The 14,410-nt window shown below is 47.4% G+C and overlaps 1 protein-coding gene and 1 pseudogene across 3 annotated transcripts in view; one reads left to right on the top strand and one right to left on the bottom strand.

Moving 5' to 3' along the window:
* Positions 1-2,380: 2,380 nt before the first annotated feature.
* Positions 2,381-4,715, bottom strand: LOC101006028 (annotated as a pseudogene). Its single transcript, XR_162589.5, has one exon. The product of XR_162589.5 is annotated as an adenosylhomocysteinase-like (transcript).
* Positions 4,716-10,913: 6,198 nt separating this feature from the next.
* Positions 10,914-14,410, top strand: part of MEGF9 (multiple EGF like domains 9) — a 114,978-nt gene continuing 111,481 nt past the window's right edge. For both annotated transcript variants that reach the window (XM_021927211.2, XM_003911303.5), the window contains exon 1: positions 10,914-11,632. In XM_021927211.2, coding sequence (XP_021782903.2) covers positions 11,035-11,632 — 598 coding nt within the window. In that variant the 5' untranslated portion in view covers positions 10,914-11,034. The remainder of the gene's footprint in view (positions 11,633-14,410) is intronic.

Genomic DNA, 14,410 nt, shown 5'->3' with positions numbered 1-14,410 from the left:
CTCTTGACAGTGTGGGATCTTATCAAGATGCTTTACTTCTGCGGTTCTTGGTTAATTATCTGTACAAGGACATGTTTGAAAGGACTGATGCCAAGTCCCCTTCCAGCTGTGATAGTTGCCGTTTTTGTGGTCTTTTCAGGGAAACAGTTGCTCTTCCAGAAGTGGATTTCCTTATTATCCAGCCCCTAGAAGCCAGCAAGAAATCAACACAGCTACCTCAAATAGTTCAACAAAGGGCATCATAGTCCTAAAGGCCTAAGGATTTCTGAGAAGGAGTCAAGTGCTCATTCCTCCAAGTACTCTCTCAGTCCTAGAAGCTACCCTCTGACAGGCACATGCTCCAGCAAAGGAGGCTCTTCAAGAGGGCCGAGGCCATGGAAGTCAGAGAGTATGACTCTTCTGAAAATCTAGAAGTTCTGGGCATTGAACCCAAGGACATTGTACCCTCCTGACCTTGACCGTCTATGAGAGAAGGCAAGGTATAGGAAAATCAGACACATACCAAGGTCTTCTGAGTGTTCATTTCGGGGCAGACTTTGGCTCAAAGCTTTATATTCATTTGACTTTGAGGCCTATGAGATAAATATTATGATCCCCATTTTACAGAGGAGGAAATTGAGACACAGAGCTAAAGTAACTTGTCCAAGATTATACAGCTAGAAACACCAGATTTGAACCCGGCATTCTTTACTGCTAAACTACTGTCTCCTCTAATAATACAGCAATGAAAAAAAAACCTCAAAGCTGAGGAACAACAGTAGGCAGTTGTGGAAATCTGGACCTGAGGTCTAAAGAAATGACTACAAATTCTATGCTTTCATTTGTAAGCATGGTGATCTGGGACAAGTCATTTGACTACTTTGAGTGACAACATACTAGCTTTTAAAGTGGGGGTAATCACTCTTTCTACTTCACAGATAAGGCTAAAAAGATTAAAAGGGGAATGCACAGTGGTTCAAGCCTGAAATCCCAACACTTTGGGAGGCTGAGGGGAAGACTGCTTGAGACCAGGAGTTGAAGACCAGCCTGGGCAAGATAGCAAGACCCCACCTCTACAAAAAATTTTTAAAAGGTAATGTGCACCTGTAGTCCCAGCTACTCGGGAGGCTGAGGCAGGAGGATCACTTGAGCCTAGGAGTTTGAGGCTGCAGTGAGCTATGATTATATCACTGCATTCTAGCCTGGGTGACAGAGCAAGCCCCTGGTTTTGTTTTGTTTTGTTTTTGCTTTTTAATTAAAAGGCACAATGTATGTGAAGTGTTTAGAATTGATTCCTGGCACGTAATAAGTATTCAGTAAATGTTAAGTCTCCGTCATCGTTGTTATTGTTGTTGTTGTTACTATCAACATCTTTTCTCCAGGTTGTTGTCAAGTTCAAATGAGATGATGGCTGGGAAAGCTCTGTGCTGTGCACCTGTCAGTAATCCCCTTTATTACAATGAAAGCAACCTAAGGGATAGAGTTATTTGTGAAGCTCCAACCCTTTTCCTCCCCAAATTGGTTCAAATTCTTTGTATTGCAGCCAACACTGATGACGAGTGAGGGTTTGACTTGGTGCCCACTGTGAATGATGTCCTTCAATAGATCTCCAAGAACTGTAGCAAATGCTTTTCTGGGCTTATTTTAGCATCAGAGGACCTTTGAAGCAGGATTTCAACATTTAGCTTCATTGTTTGGGGATGGTGCCTTGCATTTAATGTGGGTTTACAACTTGAGCCTTTCTTCCTCTCATCCTCTTGAGATACCATGAGGGCAGGTCAGGGATGTGGTTGGCAGAGACATAGCTCCAGATTCAAATTAATTCTATTGTTGATTGTTATTGATTTTTGAGAGTAATAAGTGCTCACTATAAAAAAATTGGAAAATGCAGAAAACTATGAAGGAGAAAAAAGTTAAATATCCATAATGCAGTCACTCAGAAGAAAAGAATGTTAACATTTTGGTGTATTTCCTTTTGGTATTTTATTCTCTGCCTATATTATCATTTACATAATTGGGGGTCATGGCATAAATAGTTGTATTAATGATTTTTTCCACAATTTTATGTCGTAAGAATTTCCTTCATAAGTATCTTTTTATTTATTTTTTTTTGAGACAGGGTTTCACTCTGTCACCCAGGCTGGAGTACAGTGGCACCATCTCCACTCACTGCAACCTCCACCTCTGGGGTTTAAGTGATCCTTCCAATTCAGCCTCTAGAATAGCTGGAACTACAGGTGCAACCACCATGCCAGGCGAATTTTTCTGTATTTTTGGTAGAGATGGGGTTTCACCATTTTGCCCAGGCTGGTCTCGAACTCCTGAGCTCAAGCAGTCTGCCCGCCTGGGCCTCCCAAAGTGTTGGGATTACAGGCATGAGCCACTGTGCCTGAGTATCATCTTTTTTTTTTTTTTCAGTTACCAAGATTTTTATTTACCCACTTTCCTGCTTTCTTTTAACATTATAAACCAAATTATTATCTTTTTGACCCAGGGTTGTGATAGGAACCATCTTATTACAAAGTGGTAGCAGATCTATGCCTGCTTTTATGTTTTTATGGCCCCTCTGGCTGTCACTTCTCTGTCCTTTCTCAGTTATCACTTTAAAGTCTATTCTGACCCCTGTAAAACAGGGACTAAAAGTACCAACCTCATTGTTATAAGGTTTAAGAGAAGGCCCAGCCCTAAGCCAGGCTCTCAGGAAAAGTCAAACAACAGTTCCTCTTTGCCCTTCAATGTAGCTCCTTCTCATCTGCCATGGGCTGAGGAACCACTGAACCTATAAACCAAGCACACGGACATAAGTCCACAGACCGGGAACCTTACCTGAATGGTAAGGTATACGGGCTTTGTGACTCCACTACCAACTTCCAGACTAAGGAAGGACTGACTTAGTGAGCAGTTCCAAGACCATTCAACTCACGGTTCCCTGTGGATGCCTCCCTTGTACCTCCATCATGACCAGGGCTTGAGGAGAGGCCTCTCAGTTCCCCCTGCCACACTTGATATAGTGTGAGGGATGCTGCAGAGGCCAAAAACTGAGTGACCAGCCCCATCAATGGGAGACACTGACAAATCAATCGCAAAGTTGGTGCCATTTGCTCTGAGGGAGAAGAGATGGGGCCTGAGCAAGGACAGCAGCTGGAAGGTGAAGGGCAGGCCGGACTCTCAGCAGCAGTAGTGATCCAGCTTGAAGGGGCCATCGCGGGATGTGCTCAGCTACTGGGCTTGCTTCTCAGTTAGCTTGGTCAATTTCACATTCAGCTTGCCCAGCCGGGGCTTCAGCCACTGCCTCATCCAGCTTCTTGAGCAGGAAGTGAACCCCAATGGGGTACTTGTCTGGGTGGGTCCACAGCTCAATCTATACCATCACCTGGTTGATGAGGGAGTTACACCCCACAAAGCTGGGGCAGCCCATGGCACAACCCAGGTTGACCAGCCAACCCTCAGCCAGCAGGATGATGTGGCACCCATTCTTCAGCCAGTACCAGTCCACCTGGGGCTTGATGTTTACCTTCTCCACAACATTCTTGTTGAGCCACCTGACATCGATCTCCACGTCAAAGCGTCCAGTGTTACACAAGATGGCATCATCCTTCATCTGCTCAAAGTGCCGGCCAAGGATGATATTGACACAGGCTGTGGTGATGACAAAGATGTTGCCCTCCTGACAGGCCTCGTCCATGGTGGTCACCTTATAGCCTTCCATGGCAGCCTGCAGTGTGCTGATGGGATCAATCTCGGTGATGATTACATGAGCCCCAAAACCCTGCAAGGCCTGGGCACAGCCCTTGCCCACATCGTCATAGCCTGCTACCACTGCTACCTTGCTGGCAATCATCACATCTTGGCCCACTTGATGCCATCTATGAGGGACTCCCGGGCAGCCATGGAGGCTGTCAATTTTCCTCTTGGTGATGGAGTCATTGACTTGATGGCAAGCTCCTTCAGGATTCCATTGGCCATCATCTTGTATAGGTTACGGACCCCGGTTTTGGTCTCCTCAGAGATGCCTCAGATGCCCGACATGAGCTGTGGCTATGTACTTGGTGTGGACGAGGCTGGTAAGGTCACACCCATCATCCAGAATCATGTTGAGGGGCCCGTCCTTGAAGTACAGTGTCTTTTCAATGCACCATGGGTGCCCCTCATCTGTTTTGCCCTTCCAGATGAACACTGGGATGCCAGCCTTGGCAAAGATAGCCACTGCATGGTCCTGGGTGGAGAAGATGTTGCAGCTAGACCACTGCTCCTGAACACTCAGGGAAATGAGGGTCTCAATGAGGATGGCCATCTCCACAGTGACTTGCAGGCAGCCAGCAATGCAGGCGCCCTTCAGTGGCCTGGAGGCCAAGTACAGCTCCTGCATGCCCATCAGGCCCGGCATCTCCTTCTCCATAATGTCTAGGGCCTTGTGTCCCCAGGTGGTCAGGCCGATGTCAGCAACTTTGTAGGGCAGTTTGTCAGACACGCTGGCGGCACCTTTGATGGACAAGGGCAAAGGGGACTGGGCCTCGGTCTGGGGACAGGCACTGGGTGGGCAGTGCTGGGCAGGCAGCGCTGGGCAGGTGAGTATCATTTTTTATAGATGTATAGTATTTCTACATAGAAACATCATAGAGCACAAAGTACTCAACTAATCCTTTGTTAACTGTTTAGATTTTTCTAATTTTTCTAATTATATAACACTGGTGAACATTTTTGTACATATATATTTACATCTGATTATTTATTTCCCTTGGGTAGATTTTTTTTCTTTTTCTTTTTGGGACAGGGGCTCCCTCTGTTGCCCAGGTTGGAGTACAGTGGCATGATCATGGCTCACTGCAGCCTCGACTTCCCAAGCTCAGGTGATCTCCCACCTCAGCCTCCCAGATAGCTGGGACTACAGGTGCACACCACCATGCCCAGCTAATTTTTAGTATTTTTTTTTTTTTTTTTTTTTTTTTTTTAGTAGAGACGGGGTTTCACCACATTGCCCAGGCTGGTCTTGAACTCCTGGGCTCAAGTGATCTGCCCACCTCAGCTTCCCAAAGTGTTGGGATCACAGGCATAATCTGCTGTGCCTGACCTTTGGATAGATTATTAAAAGCAGAAATAATGGGCCAGGTGCACTGGCTCACGCCTGTAATCCCAGCACTTTGGGAGCCCGAGGCAGGCGGATCACCTGAGGTCGGGAATTCGAGATCAGCCTGAGCAACATGGAGAAACCCCATCTCTACTGAAAATACAAAATTAGCTGGGCATGGTGGCGCATGCCTGTAATCTCAGCTACTTGAGAGGCTGAGGCAGGAGAATCGCTTGAACCCAGGAGGTGGAGACTGCGGTGAGCCAAGATCGCACCATTGCACTCCAGCCTGGGCAAAAACAGCGAGACTCTCATTCAAAAAAAAAAAAGTGGAAATAATGGGTCAAAGAGTATAAACACTTTTAAGGCTTCCTGGAAAGGTTGTTTCACTTTATATTTCTATCAACGTGAGAGACCATAACAAATATTACCAGTTTGTAAAAATTGTTGCCAAATCAATAGGTTAAAAAAATGGCAACTCCTTATCTCAACTTGCAATTCTTTAATTACTCAAGTTGCATATGCAGTATTTCATATTTCTTAGTCATTTGTATTCCTTTCTGTGACTTGTCTGTTAGTGTCCTTTGCTGGGCCGACTTTGTGAACAGTGGCCCCATAATCCCACAGTTGTCTGCAGAAGATGCCAAACCTTGCATTTAGCCACATCTGATAGGAGGCCAGCCTCCGGCAGGATTAGAAATAGTCCATGTCAGCATTGCTGTTTCAATGAAACAAGAAAGGGGAAAGGTGTCTGTGTTTTATTGGAGTCTGGGAGATGAAGTTATTTTGCTGAGCCATATCTATCATATTATTATGCTTTCTTTTATTTTCTCACTCCCAAAGCTTCTCTTTTCTAGCAGAAGGGTTAAATTTGGTGCATGTGTAGCCTTTCTTTTAGTATGTGTTCACTGACCTCCTACTATGTGCAACGCATAGCGGCCACATTAATGGACTGTAGTGATAGAGAAGAGCCTGGGCTTTTGAGTCACAAGGGCCTTGGCCAAGTAAGTCCCTTAAGCTCTTGGAGGCTCAGTTTCCTCTTCTTTGAAGTGCAGATGATAGCCTTGTCTTTGAGGAATAAATGTGTTATGAATGTAAAACTCCTGGAACAGCATCTGCCACATCATAAGACTTCATAGACAATTAAAAAAAATTTTTTTTCAAGATGGAATCTTGCTCTGTTGCCCAGGCTTGAGTGCACAATCTCGGCTCGCCGCAACCTCTGCTTCCCAGGTTCAAGCAATTCTCCTGCCTCAGCCTCCCGAGTAGCTGGGATTACAGGTGTTCACCACCACACCTGGCTAACTTTTTTGTATTTTTAGTAGAGATGGGGTTTCACTATGTTGGCCAGGGTAGTCTTCTTTTTTTTTTTTTTTTGAGACGGAGTCTTGCTGTGTCACCCAGGCTGGAGTGTAGTGGCATGATCTCGGCTCACTGCAAGCTCTGCCTCCCAGGTTCACGCCATTCTCCTACTTCAGCCTCCCGAGCAGCTGGGACTACAGGCGCCCGCCACCACACCCCGCTAATGTTCTCTATTTTTAGTGAAGACGGGATTTCACCATGTTAGCCAGGATGGTCTCAATCTCCTCACCTCCTGATCTGCCCGCCTTGGCCTCCCAGAGTGCTGGGATTACAGGCGTGAGCCACCGTGCCCAGCCTGGCCAGGCTAGTCTTGAACTCCTGACCTTGTGATCCGTCCACCTTGGCCTCCCAAAGTGCTGTGATTACAGGCGTGAGCCACCGTGCCTGGCTCACAGATAATTCTTGAGCCATTTCTGCGTATTTGACATTGTGCTAGGTGCTGACTATAAAGTGAGAAATCAGATGGGGCCCTTTACAGCATCTCCTTTGCCTAGGAGAAAAGTCAGGCTGCACATTGGCTCCAGCAAGGCCCTCTCTGACTCCTGCTGTTCTGTGGTCCTTCCCTAAGCCTTTGGCTCCAGGTCTCATGGGCCTTAGCTACAATTCTGGGGCAACAGAAAAAGTGCCAGTTGATGTTCTGTTACACAGAGTGTCACAGCTATAATTTTTTTCTTTTCTTCTTACCATTATAAGTATTTTCCCTTTATAGTTAAGGGTGTCAGTGGGAGCCAGCCAGCCTCAGTTTGATTTCTAGCTCTATTATTTACTAAGTGACCATGGGCAAGTTGCTTAACCTGCGTCCTAGTTTCCTTATCTGTAAAATGCAGATAATAATAGACTATAGACTGAATGTTTGTGTCCCTCTAAAATTTATACGTTGAAATCCTAACACCCCATGTGAAAGTATTTGGAAGCCTTTGGGAGGTGATTAGGTTATGAGGGCAGAGCCATCATGAATGGAATTAGTGTCCTTTTAAAGGACACCCAGGGAACTCACTGAATCTGCTGGTGCCCTGATCTTGGACTTCCCAGGCACCAGAACTGAGAGAGATATATTTTTTGTTGTCTACAAGCTACAATCTACAGTACTTTGTTGCAGCAGCCCGAATGGACTAAGACACAATAGTACCTACTTCCTGGGGTTCTTAGGATTAAACAAAATAATTCATATGTAGCTCTTGGTATAGTGTCTAGCACAGACTATGAGCTCAATTATTACTATTAATATTTGCTATACTGTCCTCATAGCTACACGTACAATGACTTTATATGATTAAGTTTAACTGGTATAATAATACCTTTCTCTGATGGCAGATATGTAAGGTGTTTCCAATTTTTAAACACAAACATAATTCCTAAGAAAGTCATCTTGTAGTTTAGAGATTAAGGAAGATTTAAGATTAAGGAAATTTAAGAATTAAATGTTGAATGGACATTAATACATTTAAATTAGTAATATCTTTCAAAAAATTCAATATTTTCTATACATATTACAGGCTAATTATCCCATCTTAAAAGCCCTGGCATGGATGATCCTTGCCTAAGGCAGAGAGCTGACCTGAATCACTAGACAAGGTCTTCTAGTCATTTGCTCTGTGTCTCTCCTGGCCAAGAAGCTGCATCAGCTTTTTCCCCCTTGCCAGAGAACCTCTGATACAGCAAAGCTCAGGGCCAACCCAGCACCTTTCAGATATCATTTGGAAATATCAGGTAGGGCAACTGTCAGGCCATGTCACCTGATGGGGAACTTACGGGGCAGGGGTTTCTGCTCTGGTCCTTCAGCCAACAAGGCTCAAAGTTAGCAATAGTATAACAAAAATATGAACCTACACACCTTGAGCACTGTCTGTGTGCTAGGCTCTGTAAAACCATTCTCCTCAATCCTTAGCTCAACAAATGAGAGACGATTTATTGGCCCCATTTAATAGATGAGAAAACTGGCCTGGCGCGGCAGCTCATGTCTGTAATCCCAGCACTTTGGGAGGTCTAGGCGGGAGGATCACCTGATCTCAGGTGTTCGAGACCAGCCTGGCCAACATGATGAAACCCCGTCTCTACTAAAAATACAGGAATTAACTGGGCCTGGTGGTGGGTGCCTGTAATCCCAGCTACTCGGGAGGCTGAGGCAGGAGAATGGATTTAACCTGGGAAGCGGAGGTTGCAGTGAGCCAAGATGGCGCCATTGCACTCCAGCCTGGGTGACAAGGGTGAAACTCTGTCTCAAATTAAAAAAAAAAAAAAAAAAAGAGAAAACTGAGGCTCAGAGAGGTGAAAGGTTTCCTCCAAGGTCACAGAGTTGGCAGTCACGAACCAAGTCTGTCTGACTCTAAAGACACAAGCTCCTCCCACAAGCACCACAAGACTTCAATTAATTCAATTTAACCAGCATGGGTTAGCACTTACATGTGTTACCCCTGCTAGGTACTGAGAACAGGGAGAACAGCTGATGTAAGAGACAGACACATAAATAACAAGTTCTAGTATTAAGGCTGATGCATGCCTATGAGAAGTAATAAAGCCATGTGGGCAATTCGATTTATCCTGTTGTATATATTTCTGAAAGCCATCCTTAATCCTTTTAGGAAGAGGCGAGGATGAGGTAAATTGGTAGATCAGGGCTGTAATCAATGCATAAACAAGGGGTGGTGGGGAAATAAGAGGGGAGAGATTAATTCCCACTCAAATCCAGGAATGTCTTTTAGAGAATGTGGCATTTTGGTTGGGGTTTGAAGGGCCAGGGAGGATCAGCAAGGGAATACTTCCAAAGCAAAGTAAAAATAGAACCTTGGTTAGTGCTTGCTAAATATTGGTCCTGAAGACAGAACACTCACCTTCTCCCTCATTCCCGCTGTCTTATATACACAGACCTATCAAGACACACCCATACATAACCACAAATGCAAAAACACAGAAAATACACAAAAACACACACCAGTACACATGCACAGATTATTAAGACACAATGTATGAAAATAGATACAATCTCCCATACTCATAAACTCACGCAGATACATACAATACTCATACACACAAGACTCACAAACATGTTTATGCATTCATACACAGCCTCCCCCACCCACTGTTCATGAAGGAAAATAAATGCATGCTTTCATTAACATACACAAGTTCACACATAAATCTCATCCTGCCAGTCTGGTCGAAGACCAGTGACTAATGGGAAACCATACACAAAGCCAAACATCACGTAGGGGAGGCCGCGATTGGGTTAGCAGTGGGGCTTGGATTAAGCCCCATCAGATGACAAACCCGCCCTGCCTGGCTCCCCCTGGAAGCTGCTGAGCCGAAGCAGCAGCGCCTGACCTAGCTCGGATCCTGGGCGGATGATGCGAGGCTGCGTGTCCGAATTCCAGCTTGATCCAGGGTTTAATGTCACCCAGGGTCAAGCTCGGCTATTAGCCCCACCCCAATCCCTGCAATCAGCCGGAGGCTCTGGGGGCACTGAAGGGCTGTGGCCTGGGGCTGCTTTCTAATCCTAGGCTTGCCCTGGCGCAGAATGCTGAGAATAGTTAGCAATAATGAGGGTTACAACAGTGGGCCAGGGGCTGGGCTAAACCCTTTATGTCCATGACTTAATTCTCACAACAGCTCTGTGAGCGGGGTGAGGGGTGTCCTATCGTCTCCATTTTAGTGGTGAAAAAACTGCGCTCAAGCGACAAAACCATTCAGCAAGAGACATCAAGTTGAGGTTCAACCCTGTCTGATCCTATTCTTCCTGCGGTTTAGGCAAGTGTGCTTGCGAGACTGTCTCCTCCACGCAGGAGGCCTGCACCTTCTGCCCTGAGGGGTCTCCACCGCCCGGTCCCGCCCCCTCGTCCAGCCTGGCACACAACCTGGCCCACAGCAGGTTTCTGGTGAGGGCGTGGGTCTCGGTTCAGAGAGGGCCTCAGCAAGGGCCTCAGTTTCTCCATCTCTGAAATGGGAATGGCGGCAGAGACCTCGCAAGGCTGCGACCAGGCTCTCTGGAGCAGCAGAGGGCATGTTAAGCTCTACATCGTCGCTGCCGCCGCCCTCTCCCATCGCGGGGTTCCCGCGTGGTCCCCGCCCGAGCCGGGGTACGGCGCCGGCGCCCCATTGTTCAGGAGGGCGGAGACGCTCCCGAGTGCTGATCCACCCCCGGGTAGTGCTCGCAGCCCGGTGGAGCAGATGACTAGGCCCGGCATCGGCCGCGCGGGGCGCATCCTTTGTCTGCTCCGCGGCGCCCGGTGCCCCAGGCCCGCGCCCCACTCCTTGGGCAGACAAAGCCGGGGCCGCCGCGAGCCCGGCGGGCTGGAGCTGGGCTCGCACCACCCTTCTCCCGCCTAACGGACCGCCTCCTCTCCTGGACGTCCTCTGATTGGCCCACGGGCCCACAAAGAGGCCGGGAAGCGGGAGGATCACGTGGGCGACCCTGGCCTCCCATTGGTTAGGCGGGGCTGCCAATCGAGGAGGGCGGGCGGTCCGTGCTTGGTCCGGTCGCTCCCTCCGCGCTGGGGCCCGCCCGCGGGGCCGGCTGCCTGTCAGAGGGAGGTGGCGATGGTGCGCCCGGTGGCGGCGGCGGCTGCGGAAGCTTCCTCGGTAGGATTGCAGCGAGGAGAAGATGACTGACCAACCGACTGGCTGAATGAATGAATGGCGGAGCCGAGCGCGCCATGAGGAGCCTGCCGAGCCTGGGCGGCCTCGCCCTGTTGTGCTGCGCCGCCGCCGCCGCCGCCTCGGCCGCCTCGGCGGGGAATGTCACCGGTGGCAGCGGGGCCGCAGGGCAGGTGGACGCGTCGCCGGGCCCTGGGTTGCGGGGCGAGCCCAGCCACCCCTTCCCTAGGGCGACGGCTCCTACGGCCCAGGCCCCGAGGACCGGGCCCCTGCGCGCCACCGTCCACCGACCCCTGGCTGCGACTTCTCCAGCCCAGTCCCCGGAGACCACCCCTCCTCGGGCGACAGCCAGACCCGCTTCCACCACCTTTCAGACGCCGCTCGGCCCCTCGCCGACTACCCCTCCGGCGGCGGAACGCGCTTCGACCACCTCTCAGGCGCCGACCAGACCCCCGCCGACCACCCTTTCGACGATCACTGGCCCCGTGCCGACCACCCCTGTAGCGACCACCGTACCGGCGCCCACGACTCCCCGGACCTCGACCCCCGATCTCCCCAGCAGCAGCAGCAGCAGCAGGAGCAGCGTCCCCCCAACCCCACCTGCCACCGAGGCCCCCTCTTCGCCTTCTCCAGGTGAGTCCGGCGCTCCCTCTCGGGCAGGACCCGTCCTCACCCCAGCCCCGGCATCTGGGGTTGGGCTCTTGCCTATAATTTATCGTTTCTTGCCCCAAAGACTTCTCAGGTTCTGGCTCCGGAGGGGGGATCCCAGCTCCAGCTAGTCCTCCTCCCACCCCCGATCAATCTGGAAAGTCTTTTGTCCCCCGTGGGCTGTGCTCCCTCGGGAGGGGGTGGCTGCTGGGTGGAAGGCATCTCATCTTCTTCCCAACAGGGCTTTCTGGCCTTTTTCAGAGACCCAGAATGGGCGCCAACTTTTGGGTTGGGTTCGCGCACCCAGCCTCTCTGCCTGGGTTATTTGGGGAAGTTTGAAAGCCCGCATAGTACCTCCTTCAACCACTGGGTCAAAAGCTGAGGGTAAGGAATTCCTCCCAGAGCTCCAGTTTCCCCGTTCATTTCTTCTTGTTTATGTAAATATCAGATGTGTGTGTATGACAGGTGGAAGAAAGGTAGTGAGAGGATTTTGTTTACAAACAGTAGTAGGGACCACTTGAGGGCAAAACAAAAAAACAAAAAAGGCATTGTAATTCATGTTGTCTCTGCACATAAGTGGATTCAGTAGGTCATTTGGGACAGGTGTGTATCTAGGCTGAGCACATTTACAAATTAGGTTAAATCTCTTCCTCGCACCATTTTTTTCTTCCACAATTATAAGGTCAACATGTTTGGACAAATACACAATTTAAGCAAGGATGCCTATTTTTGTCTCCTTAAGCCAGGATGTTCAACTTTGCTGATGCTGATAAATGCCAATTTCTGTTTGAGCCCATGTAGAAAAAGCTTTTCTTGCTGAAGTCTTCAACCAAAGTTAGAGACAACTCCTATTCTTTCCCCGTTTAAATCTAAAGTGGGCCTAGAACTAAAACAAAACAAAACGAAAACCTACCTTGTCAAGATGTTGGGCAAAAGTTTGAGTTCTCTTGCTTTGAGTTGGGGTAGAGATTTGTCCAAATCGTTTGTCTAGCTGGATCTCTGACCTAAATCTTAGGCTTAGTGATTTACTGTGGAGTCAGGTATGGACTTTGGACTATAATTGAGTGTGTAGAGAATTTTCCCACGTGATTATGAGCCTTAATACAGTCTTGAGCCTTGGGTTGGAGCTTGGCAATGACATAAGTAGGATTATTCACCCATAAAAAGCCAAGTGTGCATCTCTTCCAGCTTCAAGGAGCACATTAGCTAGCTGGGTTTTACCTGTAACCCCTTTTGGCTTTCATATAGGAAGACTGACATTACTGAGAGACAGGAAGCATACTGGTTGAGAGTATGGACTCTGGAGTTTATTCTTAGGTTTGAATCCTAGCTCTTCCCCTTGTTAGCTGTGTAAGCTTAGGCGGCTCACTGAAGTTCTTTGGACTCAGTTTCTTCGATTGTGAAATGAAGATAATATTATAGTAGTACTTACTTCATAAGGTTGCTGTGAAGACTGTTTTGTTTTTGTTTTTGTTTTTTTTTTTTGAGACAGGGTCTGGCTCTGTTGCCCAGGCTGAAGTGCAGTGGTGCAATCTTGGCTCACTGCAACCTCTGCTGCCTAGGCTCAAGCGATCCTCCCACCTCAGCTTCCTGAGTAGCTGAGACTATAGGCGTGAGTCACCACGCCCAGCTAATTTTTTGTATTTTTTGTAGAGATGAGGGCTCACTATATTGCCCAGGCTAGTCTTGAATTCCTGAACTCAAGCAATCCTCCTGCCTTGGCCTCCCAAACTGCGAGGATTTCAGGCATGATTCACTGCACCAGGCCTGCTGGGAAGATTAAATAAGTTAACACTTACTGTGTTTACAACAGTTCCTAGTGTAGAATAAGCTCCATGTGTGTTAGCTATGCTTATGACCAGGCCTGTGGGGGGTGTGTGTGTGTGTGTATAGAAAGCATTTGAGAAAACTATTAGGGACTTGTGGTGATTTTTATTTGTTTTAGTAAAATATAATAGAAAAAGAATGAATTAGATTCTCTGGAGTTTTAAGCATACAGTAGCATTTAAGAAGAAAGATCACTTTGGTTGGTATCTGATACGTAGATCTGTGTAATTCATCTTATTTTACTTTTACTATTTTTGTGTTGTTATTTTTCAACCACAGAGGTTACCCCTACTGGCAAAAAAATATAAACAACCAGAAGTCCACAAAGGAAAAAGGGAAAGTCACTCCTTCACTGCCTCCTAGTTTCAGTCAGTCCCTGGAGGTTACTACTGTTAGCAATTTGTCAGATCTTTTTCAACTGTTTTTGCTGGGCATATATGAGCATACACACAGGGTATTTAAAAATAGATTTTAAAAAATCAAAATGGAATAATTCTCTACATGTTTTGCCACTTGTGGTATTCACTTAACTAGGTATCATGGACTTTAAAAAAAAATGTCAGTATCTAGGGCCTACTTTATTCTTTTTAATAGTTGCATTTTCCAGGGTAAGAATGTATCATAATTTATTTAACCAAGCCCTTATTTATGGACACTTAGATTGCTTCTAGGCTTCACTTTAAAAAGCACAGAGAGGAAGCAGCACAGAGTATTTCTGTTAAGTCCATCATATACTTACTATATTCTCTAATACTTTCACTGGAGTTGCTTAGAATCCAATTCAGTTTAAACTGCAGTAAAGCCGGATTGAATAATATTTGTCATCTGAACTGTTCAAGGCTTTTAGTAATTTTCATGAACGAACATTATACTTATGTCTGTGGTAGTCTTTGGGTGAAAAATTTTTAGAAGGATGTCCAGTTTCGATAACTTTCC

Source organism: Papio anubis, chromosome 13, assembly GCF_008728515.1.
Source record: "Papio anubis isolate 15944 chromosome 13, Panubis1.0, whole genome shotgun sequence".
Lineage (NCBI taxonomy): Eukaryota > Metazoa > Chordata > Mammalia > Primates > Cercopithecidae > Papio > Papio anubis.
The sequence above is the reverse complement of the archived record's forward strand: the minus strand, read 5'-3'. Positions and strand labels throughout refer to the sequence as shown.